At 38.7% G+C, this 12544-nt stretch overlaps 2 protein-coding genes and 1 pseudogene across 2 annotated transcripts; all 3 read left to right on the forward strand.

Annotated features, from left to right (window-relative positions):
* Positions 1-2155: 2155 nt before the first annotated feature.
* LOC136751590 (GTPase IMAP family member 7) lies at positions 2156-5629 on the forward strand. Its single transcript, XM_066707315.1, has 2 exons — positions 2156-2282; positions 4052-5629. The coding sequence occupies exons 1-2, from the start codon at positions 2258-2260 to the stop codon at positions 5044-5046; spliced, it is 1020 nt and encodes a 339-aa protein (XP_066563412.1). The 5' UTR covers positions 2156-2257; the 3' UTR covers positions 5047-5629.
* Positions 5630-6536: 907 nt separating this feature from the next.
* Positions 6537-8621, forward strand: LOC136751891 (GTPase IMAP family member 9). Its single transcript, XM_066707644.1, has 3 exons — positions 6537-6543; positions 6705-7618; positions 8616-8621. Exons 1-3 carry the CDS (start codon positions 6537-6539, stop codon positions 8619-8621), a joined length of 927 nt encoding a protein of 308 aa, XP_066563741.1.
* Positions 8622-12405: 3784 nt separating this feature from the next.
* Positions 12406-12544, forward strand: part of LOC136751892 (GTPase IMAP family member 8-like) — a 71713-nt pseudogene continuing 71574 nt past the window's right edge.

Consider the following 12544-nt stretch of genomic DNA (forward strand, 5'->3'; position numbering starts at 1 on the left):
CAACTTAATTCAAATTATATTTTTTTAACTGTACTTCTACACCAAGGATACTATACCTAAGTAAGTAATACTTAACATTTTCATTTAAAAAAGTTTACTTTTATTAGTTTGTTTTAGTTAAGTAATTAAGTTGGCATTAATTAGGCAGTGAATGACACAGGAAATTGAAGAACAGGTGCAAGAGTTTGTATTCAACAAAGTGGGGGGGAAAGGGAAACCAAAGATTTACCTGGTGAGAGAGAGAAACCCTGAAATAATGGTTTTCCGAAGACTTCCTCTCCGCTCTCTCACCAGGTGAATCACTTAATTGACAAACAAAACATTTATCAATAGACATTTTATTATAGATATACCTTTCAACACATCTTCATGGATTGAACGGTTATGAACGCAGTGGATTCTGGGTCTCAAACCCAGACTGTGCATGTACCTGGCTCAAATAACTTTAAAAATGACTTATTTATAATCATTATACAGTTTACATACTTTTCTTGTTTTATTCAAACTGAAATATTTTAAGTAATTCTGATCAGTTACAATTTAAGTTTGTATTACTTAAGTAATTTTACTAAAAGCAACAAAAACAATATGTTTAATTTACTTGACCCATAATTCATGTGTTTCAGTGTACATACTTGCTAATAACAATATCAACAACAGTCATTACAGTGTTTAAATAAACAATAATCTATATATTTTTCCACCTCTGACTCTCCCCAACAAGGGAGGGAATATGCTGTTAAGTAACACAATTAAAATAGTAACAGAAAAAGAGTTGGGGTCTTATTTTTGTATCAAGCCTGCCTGACACATTTGCTTCTCTACTCTCCAGAGTAAATGACTCATAGGACTGTACGTCAGGCCTAGCTTATTACCACAAGAGTGCACTGTAGTGAAGCACAATCAAATATATATTAGTTTTGTAGATAATGACAGCATACTTATCATTTTATGCATGTTTACCTCAATGGAATATTCTGCTCCATCCAATTGATAATTTCTCCATTTGGTCATCTAAAACTTTCATATTAGATTTTGATTTTTGATTTTTGATACCTTAAAAGTAATTGATTACTCAAAACACTGAACCCACAGAACATTTCAGAGTCTGGGGAGAAGTGTTACATTAATCCATTTAATTGTTTAATTAGACCAATAAAGGAATGGAGAGCTGGGCTTGAACAAAACCCAGTAGACACTGCGGCCCCCCAGGACTGGAGTCTGACAGCCCTGCTATACAGCCTGCATAATAATTTATATCAGTTGCCTGTATGGCTTTATAAAGGGAAACTTTGCTGTTTCTCCTAAACAATTTTCAGTTTGTTAATACATTGACTTCCCTGCACTCTGCCTTGGTGTGGCAAGAGTAACTAGATTTGTTATAGAGCTGTTAAAAAACCTTCTTAACAAATCTTTCTAAAGAGTTACTAACTAATCTGTCTGGCCTACGCGGTAAGTGATGACTCACAAATCCTCATGATGTTGAAACACCTGCCAAGACACCAGAGGCCTCAAATCATCCATCACCATCCATCAGCCTTGCACAAGCAAACCTAGATAAATAATTGACTGTGTCACCTGCAAGAAGTGCATGCAGTTCTATATCAGAGAAACAAAAAAAAACACTAACGAATCATTTATACCATTGTTGTTTCTGTTGTTTTCTTTTGCAGTGTTTGTGTATCTATTTTACTTTTGGCTGTTCAAATACCTCTAACACACACTATAATACCACACTGTGGTTAAGTTTGGTAAGCTTTCTGTGGGCTGCTCTGATCTCCCCTAAAATAGACAGTGGGATTCACATTTTTGGATGAAAAAAACACTTTTCTATAACCCATTCCTCTATGATAGAAAGTGCAGAAAGGCTGTTTTTTGCATGGCACTGACTGTTTCAGTGTTGCCTCTACAATGGCATCAGTCCCAGGCTGTGAAGAAAAAAAATCAGGAAACAAACATTTAAAAAATTATATTTTCTGTAATGGTACATTGCCTGTCATTAACTGTTGATTTTGGTTTAAACAGAGTTTTCAGTTATTTTCCTCTGCAGCCTGGGTGACTGTGATTGGGTGAGTATGATTGTGTGAGTGTGATTGGGTGAATTTTGTTTTGGGGGAGCGTGTCCAGGGCTGCCTGTGTCAGACATGAAGAGAGTCAGTGCTGGAGCATCACTCATACTGTGAGGACAGACAGACAGACAGGCAGACAGACAGACAGCAGAAACACACAGAGCAGATTGACTCTCCTTACTGCAGAGATGAACAGCAAGTACACACGTTTAGGTAAGTTATTTCCCCCTGGCTTAACAGCATTAATCAGGATGTCATACACAAGATTCTGGTGCTTTGCTTTTATCTGCAAATTCTCTCAACAAATATATTTGTATTAATATACTGACAAGCAGCTCCGGTCTTAAGAGAACTCACATCCTATTATTATTATTATTATTTGAACATGATGGTGAGGATATATATATATATATATATATATATATATATATATATATATATATATATATATATATATATATATATATATATATATATATAGCTAATAGCAAAACTACAAACTACAAACCTGAATTGTGCTTAAGGCTACAATACAACCTTAAAGTCCAGCACTCACTCAAACTTTCCAGATGGGCACAGTTTCTAAACCACATTAGTGGGTGGGTGTTGTAACTGTTTATTTTGTCCCTGTTAAAGAACTGTTGAGTAGCTCCACCACCAAGCCTTTGTTATAATACCTCCTCAGCATACATCTGATTACAGCTGTGCTATTGTACTTGAGAGTTGTTTGTTCTAATATAATACTTAAAAGATCCATCAGTTGTTTTTTTCCCAATTTAACACAATGGGCAAAGTCTGTTTTACTACACATATATCTGTTTTTGGTGCCCTTTACTGCCAGAACATTTGATTTGCATTCAGGTTTTTGTGAATGTTGCTAAATGTGACTATTTGTCTTTCACTGTAATAAGATAGGACCTTCTCCATAGCTTATAACCCCTTGCACAGTTAACCTATGCACTGGTAGACTGTGCAAGGGGAGAGATGAGCAGCACATAGTATGGCTTCCAGAAGTTGAAATATTGTAAAACAACTTAATTTAAAATATCTGTCACATGAAGTTTTCAGCTGTCTCTGTTATACCACTATGCAACTCCTCCTGCTATCTCTAGGAAAACAATTAGAAAAAAGGCTAAGTGTATTTGAATTAGGGCTTGTGATTTAAGGGATTATCTGATTTAATATCTTTTTTTTTTCTTAATGTATGTAAAAGCTGAAAATCCCCAGATAGCCAGAAGACTGTATTTGAATAAACAGATGTGTGGACGTCTGGTGTTCAGACACAACAGTAAATGGATGCAACTGGTGTAGGGAAACAGGTCTTAGGGTAGCTGGCCTTACAATCTGTGTGTGTGTGGTTGAACAGTTAATACAATTTGTGAAAAGCAGATTTGATAAGTGCACCATTAAAATAAAATGTGATTTTATATTTGTATGTGATATACTTGCCATTGTGCCTGAGGAGTGAACTGCTGAGTTCTTGATGAGCTTGAGCATGAATAGGTTTGACATCTGAAGCAGGAAGACCAACAAGGAGAACGTTACAGTGGTCCAGTCTTTATATTTGTTAGCACTTGATAGAGCAGCTAGGGCAAACTTGGGAAAGGACAGATTCCATAGATGGTACTCAGAATGCGAGGGCAGAGATGCACTGAGGGTAAACGATGGAAGGAAATTGAAGGGGAAACCACAGAGGAGGAAGAGGGGAATGTGGTGCAGTCAAGGGAAGATCAGAACAGAGAAAGGAAGAAAGGATGACATAGAATAGGGATGTCAGTGAGGCAGCTGGAGGTGTAAGATTGAATAGGAAGATTGTGGCATTATGAGCATTTAAACTGTATAGGAAGTGCATGAGAGTGAAAGAATGAGAAGCTCTTGTCCTTAGAACCAAATACTGGATCTTTCTGCCTGTTTTCACCCAAGATTTGACTTGTGTTGAAGAACAGCAGATGAGTAACACCATGTTACTTGTTCCTTAGCAGAAGAGGAAGAGTCTGAGTTGAGGATGCTGCTGGTGGGGAGGACTGGAGCAGGGAAGAGCGCCTCAGGGAACACCATCTTGGGGATAGAGGACAAAAAGGGATTCAAATCTGATGTCAACGCTGCAGCAGTGACTAAGAAATGTGAAAAAATGAAAAATACAGAGGGTAGGAGGTGCATTGCTGTGGTTGACACTCCAGGTCTGTTTGACACAGAGCTCTCTAAGGAGAAAGTAATTCATGAGATCCTGGCCTGTATGTGTCTGTCCTCCCCGGGGCCCCATGTGTTCCTGGTGGTGCTCCAGCTGGGGAGATTCACTAAAGAGGAGAAAGACACAGTGAAGCTGATCCAGGAGACCTTTGGAGAAAAAGCCTCTGAATACACCATGGTGCTGTTCACAAGGGGGGATGAATTAGAGGGAAGCATTGATGATTTTATAAGGGAAAACAGAGAGCTTAGTAATTTTGTCAGTCAGTGCCGTGGTGGACACCATGTCTTTAACAATAAGAACAGGGCTGATCGCTCTCAGGTCACAGAGCTGCTGGAGAAGATAGAGAGGATGATGGAGGCGAATGGAGGAGGCTGCTTCACCAACAACCTATACCCATATGCAAAGGCAGAGATTGAGAAAAAGGAGAAGATGATCCTGGAAAAGAGAGTGAAGAAGATATACAATGAACAGTGGGAACTGGAGAGGAAATTCCAAGGAGCAGAACTGGAGATGCAGAAGGAGGCACTCTGGAAACGGGAAAAGATTCGAGCCAGAGAAGAAGCAGAGAAAGATAACATTGTTTTAAAGAATTTGTCTATCATCATTACATCAGGACTAGGAGTATCAGCAGTAGGAGCATCCATAGCAGCAGGAGTGGAGTTTGGGACAGCAGCAGGATTACTGGGTGGCCCAGTAGGAATGGCAGTGGGAGCAGGAGTGGGAGCAGCAGGGGGATTAGTAGTAGGAGCTGTGGTAGCAGCAGATAATAAGTGCAGAATACAGTGAGGATGCAGCAACAAAGCCTTCTGCAAGCTTATCATGGTCAAATTACCATATAATTTTCACACTTTAATTGTACTGTGGCTGTGCCCTGTACTGTTGCAGTCATTTCCTCTGGGTTTAACACACCTTCACTGTGCTGAACTGCATACAAACCATGGAAAATACTGATCTACCATAGCACATGTATTAGAAACATACATCATTACCAGTGAAGTGAAGCACAGTGAAGGCATGTTGAAGCCACAAAGGTAACAACTGTAAAACTACAGTAACAAAATCAATTTAAGAAAAGTATAAACTCTCATGGAAAGTTTACACAAGTTTTAATTTGCTCCTGGCTGGCTTTTTCCCCTTTAAAAATGCACTCTGTTTACATAAGTCTGTTATGAAGTACAGTAGTAAATACAGCTCTAGAAAAAATTAAGAGAACTTGGAGTGGTCTCTTAATTTTTTTTCAGAGCTGTATTTATAGGAACTCCTGAAATGAGAAAAGTGATTATTTTTGTTGTTGTGTTTTTGTTTGATCTGTATGTATCTCACTCTTTGTAAAGCAGTAGAGTAGAGAGCTGCAGGTTAATTGTTTACATGTGCCCTCAAATGACAGTAATATGACAGTTAATATGAATAAATAAAAAAGCCTTTAAAGTAAAACATGTATCCATCCCTTTATATACACGAGACCCCATTTGCTAAAATAGTTGTGTCCTTTACAGCTGTTTTGTGTCAAAGCAGACACCATCTTCAATGTTTCAGATAAGAACCATTTAAAAGATGCAGGGCTGCTTGCAGGGCAAAAAAGGCAAAACAAGTAATTTGAAACAAACTACAATATAAAACCTTAAGTCCTTTCAGATGGCTTTGTAAACCACTGCACATAAGTAACAAAATACAAATATCACTGATTGTGTTTTGCGTATGATGCATATGCGCCTATGACTTGTATAAAATAAACAGTGAGCTATGCTAATTTCATATTTTAATAATGATAAAATACTATTCGTATAGGCTCTATAGTTCCTCTTTCAGAATGAGAATGTGAAACTGTGTTCTCATTGCATATCTGTTCTGCTTTTTTCTTACTGCCTCTGTGGGTTTCAATGGCTAACCATTTTTATTTGCACACACATACACTGTGGTTGGTTAGACACAGGCCATTATATCCTGCTCTGTCTGCACACCAGCTGAGGGGGAGCTGTTTGCCATCTCTCCCTGTACTGATATCTCTGGAGGTGGAGATGTATGAGTGACAATGTATATGCCAGCTGTTAAGAGTATGCACCTTATATTAGTACAGTATTTACATATGAGAATATTAGGTTTCGAAATATGTTACTCTTGAGTATTGAGGTTGATTGGAGGCTAAGTTTCATTGACAGCTCGGGCGTTACATGGGCTGCAGTCTTATTTGGGGTGACTTTTGATTGGCTGTCAACCGGTAGGAATACATTCGTATTCCTACAACTGTTGGAGAGCTGTGAAGGAGGAGAGAGGCTATGTTGAGTAGAGTATTTATAGTCAGCAGCTAAGTGTGTATTATAATTACATTTAAATAAAGCAAAGCCAGTTCCTCAGAAATTATGTCTGAGCTCAAGTACATTTGTTATGTCTTGATTTAAATTCTGACAACAGCAAATAAACTTATCACCTTAATTGTTCTACAGCATCACAGGATGATGAGCTGAGGATTGTGATTCTGGGGAAGACTGGAGTGGGGAAGAGCGCCTCAGGGAACACCATCCTGCGGAGAGAGGCGTTTAAAGATAAATTCTCCCCCTCCTCTGTGACCCAGATCTGTGCGAAACAGTCTGGAAAGGTGGCTGGGAGAGAGGTTGTTGTGATTGACACTCCAGGTCTGTTTGAGACAGAGCTCAATAATAGCTGTATCATCCATGAAATCTTGAAATGCATCTCCCTGACCTCCCCGGGGCCCCATGTCTTTCTGGTGGTGATCAAGGTGGGGAAATTCACCCAGGAGGAGAGAGAGACAGTGAAGCTGATCCAGGATACATTTGGTGAGAAAGCCTCTGACTACACCATGGTGCTGTTCACACGGGGGGACCAACTGGGAGATAAAACTATACAGGATTTTATTAAGGGCAACAGAGACCTTACAGAGTTTGTCAGTCAGTGCCGTGGTGGACACCACATCTTTAACAATAAGAACAGCACTGATTGCACCCAGGTCACAGAGCTGCTGAAGAAGATGGAGAAGATGGTGCAGAGGAATGGAGGAGGCTGCTTCACCAATGAACTGTACTCACAGGTTGAGGCAGCAATCACAGAATACCAAAACAAGATATTGAAAGAAAGAGGGATGGAGATTGAGAGACAGGAGAAAGAACTGGAGGAGAGATACCAGGGAGAAGAACTGGAACAAGCAAAGAGAGCACTCCAGGAACGAGAGGGGAGAAGAGCCAGAGCAGAAGCAGAGAAAGAAAATACTAAGAAAATGAAGAAAATGTTCTTCATAATTACATCAGGAGTGTCAGGATTAGGAGTAGCAATAGCAGCAGGAGTGGAGTTTGGGACAGCAGTGGGATTATTGGGTGGCCCAGCAGGAATGGCAGTGGGAGCAGTAGGGGGAGCAGTGGGGGGATTAGCAGTAGGAACTGTAATAAAGTATAAAGACAGAATTAAAGCAGCAGCAACACAATGCAGTCTACAGTGATAGATGGCAGAGAGGGATACAGGGCTGTAAAGCAGGGTTTTACAAAAGCCTTTCTAAGAGGATTTTGTTCTATGTTTGATTTCCAGCCAATCTGTATGACAGCTTATCTGAAAAACACAGTCGAGTAATAATAATAATTTACTTGTGAGAGAATTAATGTAAAACTATTACACTACATGGCTGGCCAAAAGTATGTGGACAGCTGCTTGTCAAACATCTCCTTCCAAAATCATGGGTATTAATATGGAGTTGGTCCCCCCCTCTGCTGCTATAACAGCCACCACTCTTCTGGGAAGGCTTTCCACTAGATGTTGGAACATTGTTGAGGGGATTTCAGCCACAAGAGCATTAGTGATGCTGATGTTAGGTCTGAATCACAGTCAGCATCCCAATTCATCCCAAAGGTGTTCGATGGGGTTGAGGTCAGGGTTCTGTGAAGGCCAGAGCGTCATGTTGATGGTGCCACATTGAAAGTCACTGAGCTCTTCAGTGCGGCTCATTCTACTGCCAATGTTTGTGTAAGGAGATAGCATGCCTGTGTGCTTGATTAGAAGGGTTGTCCATTTTTGGCCATGTAGTGCATCATTTGATTACATTTCTAAAACAAGTAATATTAAGATTCTTTTCAGTTAAAGGAAAGACACAGATAATATGCGATTTCTCTCACTGCTCCTCACAGAGAGCAGTGGCTGTCAGTCTGGTCAGCAATGGGCAGCCTGTTGTGTTATCTCTCTTCTTCCTCCTGTTGTTCTTCCTTTTCTCCAATTTCTTATTTTTGTCCCCTTTGTTCAGTTTGCAACCTGTATAGTGTTCCTCTCAACCAATCATATAGGAACACCTCTGTACCATGAGTTCCATACATGATGAGACTATGCCTAACCATTGCCCCCTCTCCTGTGCACAGGTCTAAGATCATAAGGTGAGTGCGAGAATGTACTGGACCCTGGTCTGTTTGAATGAGTTCAGACCATGCATAGATGTGAATGGTAAAACTTTAGGCAGTTAGGAGACACAGACTTTCATGGAGAGAATCCTTGATGGTATAGAAATATGCTGTACCCTAGAATATCTTACAACACAAGTGAACATATAATTGTGCTTTGGTTACATTAAAATACAAATACTGTATATCAATTCTCTACCCAGCAGTACCATCTACAGTTGTTAGCAAAATGATTCAACCCCCATTGCAAATCAGTTTTATTGTGAAAATGTACAGATTGTCAGCTGTTTGCAATGAACAAATGAAACAAAATGAATTGAAATAGCTCAACACAACTAATGCTTCAAGTGGTTTCCCCAAATTCAACTGAAAATGCATCTTGACTTTTCCAGTCTCAAAATGATTCAACCCCTTCATGGCAAGCATTTTTAGTACTTCGTAGAGCACCCTTTTGCTGTTATGACCTGCTGCAAATGAGATGCATAGCCAGACACCAGCTTCTGGCAGCGTTCCTGAGGAATCTTAGCCCATTCCTCATGAGCAATGGCCTCCAGTTCAGTAATATTCTTGGGTTTGCATGCTGCCACCGCCTTCTTCAAATCCCACCAGAGATTTTCTATGGGGTTCAGGTGAGTCAGGTGACTGTGATGGCCATTGTAGAATCTTCCAGGACTTCTTCTGCAACCAAGCCTTGGTGGAATTTGAGGTATGCTTGGGATCATTGTCCGGTATGACGTTTTCTCCTAGGATTTCCTGATACTTCCATGAATCCATCTTGCTTTGCACATGCTGCAGGTTTCCAGTGCCAGAGGATGCAAAGCAGCCCCAGAGCATCACCGAGCCACCACCATGCTTATCTCTGTGCAGAGTGTGCTTTTCAGCATATACTTCATTCTTCTTCCTCCAGACATACTGTTGATCCATCGTGCTGAAAAGTTCCAGTTTTGTTTTATCGCTCCACAGAACAGAATCCCAAAATTTCTGTGGCTTATTTATATAATTTTGAGCATATTGGAGCTGACTTTTCTTGTGCTTTTGGGTCAGTAGTGGTGTACGTCTTGGAGTTCTGGCATGGAAACTTTCTACGTTTAGTACGTGCCTTACTGTGCTCACTGAAACCTCAGTGCCTGTTGCAACCAAGTTTTGCTGCAGGTCTTTTGCAGTCACTCAAGGGTTTTTCAAAACCTGCCTTTTCAGCCATTTGATTGCTGCCGTTGACAGCTTCCTTCTTCTGCCCCGTCGAGGTAGTGTAACCACTTTTCCTTTCAGTTTGAACTTGCAAACTATGCTTCCAACGGTGTCTCTAGGAACATTCAGTGCTTTCAGTATCTTTTTGTATCCTGTTCCTTGTTCTCTTAACTTTCTGTACCATTCTTTTGAGACTGGAGAAGTCATTATAAGTTGCATTTACATACACAGTGCATGGAGCTATTAAAACATCAATATTATTTCTATAGCTTTTCAAATGAGTAGCTAGTGCAAATCATAAATATTATTGGAATTAGCTGTTTAAATTACGAACCAACCTGTCTGAAGTAAACAATAAAAATAAACAAAAAAATAAAATAATAATCTTCAATTCCTGGAATGCACAACATAACTAAATTAATATATAAATGTAATTTACAATATACTAACCAACAATGTATTTATTTTGTATTATAATATATTTTAAATGTCAAATATCTTATATTGCAATTCTCTTATTATCAATCTTTCCCCATTTTGGTATTATCCACATTCTACACAACCTAAAGTCAATAACGTCCCATCACTGGGTCGACATTTCCTCTGCGTTAAACGTGTCTTAGAAAAATAACATATGGAGTGTAAACCATTTTAAAGAAGTTACTATGTATATGGTTCATTTAAACCTTATGCAAACATATTTTACAAGATATTTGAAATAAATCTGCCAACAGTGTAAACCTTGTAAGTATTTTGATTAAAGTTTACATGCACACTGTGAACACTGTAAAACATGTACTAATTCCAGTTACATGTCAACCTATTGAAAATATAAGGATTTCAAATAGTTGAACATGACATTTTTACTTTTGTAAACCAAAGTTTTCAACAGGTTCACAAATTAACAACCATTAATTGATTGCGGTGATTTCAGCTTTTCCTATGCCTTACCCCTCATTTTAGCACATACTTGGGACTTAATAGTATTTAATTATTTATTCCTTTTTTATTTTTAAATTTCCTATTACAATATTCTCTCTATTTAAACAAAGCTGGTGTGTATTAATGCAGCAGTTACTACAGGCAAAGCCTGCAAAAGACAAAATGCCTTAGATCAAGTAAAAAAGTTCCAAATGAATGACAAACTGATTCAGGACACGTTCTGCACAATCAGCAAAGCTACATTAGACTGCGCCTTTCTTTCTCCATGACATAAACACAGTGTTCTGTGTTTTGAAGGTGATTAGTGAAATTAATTTAAGGGAGCATGCTTCATCTACCTTTTACATCCCAAGTGCAGAATGTTAACAGACTAATATATATGGGAGCAGTGTAGTTAATAGCCAAAATAGGCTTTCAGTATTATTGCAAGTCAGGCTGGTGGTTGTATGTTTTTAAATATATATCACAGAGATCTTAGATCACTAACTAAAGATCTTAGATCTTAGATCACTAAGTTTCCGTTTGAACCAACTATGTACCTGTGCTGTTCTGTTCTGCTGTTGTTGTTGATGATGATGATAATTAGTTAAACCATGCTCACAATTGGTCCTGTATTATCCTGTAGGGACTTGCCCATACAAGTTTATCAGATGTTTTATTCAATATAAAGTAAAGCAAAAGTCAAAATCTCAGTGGATTGTTTTCCTATACATTCCAAGAGCATGACATAGATATATGTAGTGCCTTTGTATTATAATTAAGTCTTCATATTAAAGTAAGGGAATTCTCTTCTCTGTTTAGCTTATAAAACAGATTCTTAAAACAATTCACAGCAACACAATGTGCACTGTCTGGGCATTAGAGGATATCAGTAAGATAGGGTGGAGAAAGAATAACCCAAAACTGTTCACTCCTCCTCTAATCTTTAACATTGCACAGTAATGTGAAAAAATAAAAAGTATATACAAAATTAATTTCATTGAGTGGTTTGATCTTTTGTAAGCTAAAGGTGTGAAACCTGTAGTTAACCTTTTTTAGTGTTTGGGTCTGTAATGTCAGGTTGTAGGAAAATATCTGAGTTTGAGGTGTGGAAGAAAAACCATCTTCAATCAGGTTGGAGCGTTAGTTGCAATGCCTTTAATACATGCAGCGTGGAGAGGAACAGTGAATCAAGAAGATCCCAAAGTCGCTCTGCCTTCATTTAAAAGTCAGAGGCTTTTATACACAAAGAACAAAGATCTGGTTACAATCACAGAGTCATTACTATATTATCATTAGAGAGTTAGCTAAGCAGAATATATATAATTATAAGAAAAAAAATTATAAGTTCATAGGTCAATACACAAATAAGGGAGCAGGCACTTCAATCATACTGTTTGACATTGTCTCCAAGGTTCTCATCGTAAATAACGAACAGAAAACAAGCTACCTTCTGGCCTGACCTTCTGGATTCACCTTATCTTTCTTAAGTATACAAGAGAGTAAAACAGATATGAAGTAAAGAATTCTAACTTTCCTTCCACAGAGGTAAGAATAAGATTAAATTAAAAGTGAAACCTCAGTACTTCTGCATACTCTAAAACTCCCCCGCACTTTAGTCAGTACTCCCATTTCTGAATGTCCTCTGTGAGCTGCAGCAGCCCGACACACCACTGTGCTCTGTTTCTTGAGCACAGGAGCAGGACTCATTGAGAGGATCTTCACAGGAAGCAATGGCAGGTGAGCAAATCATTTGAAAATGCCACCGAGGCCAGGAACTT

Source organism: Amia ocellicauda, chromosome 6, assembly GCF_036373705.1.
Source record: "Amia ocellicauda isolate fAmiCal2 chromosome 6, fAmiCal2.hap1, whole genome shotgun sequence".
Taxonomy (NCBI): Eukaryota; Metazoa; Chordata; class Actinopteri; order Amiiformes; family Amiidae; genus Amia; species Amia ocellicauda.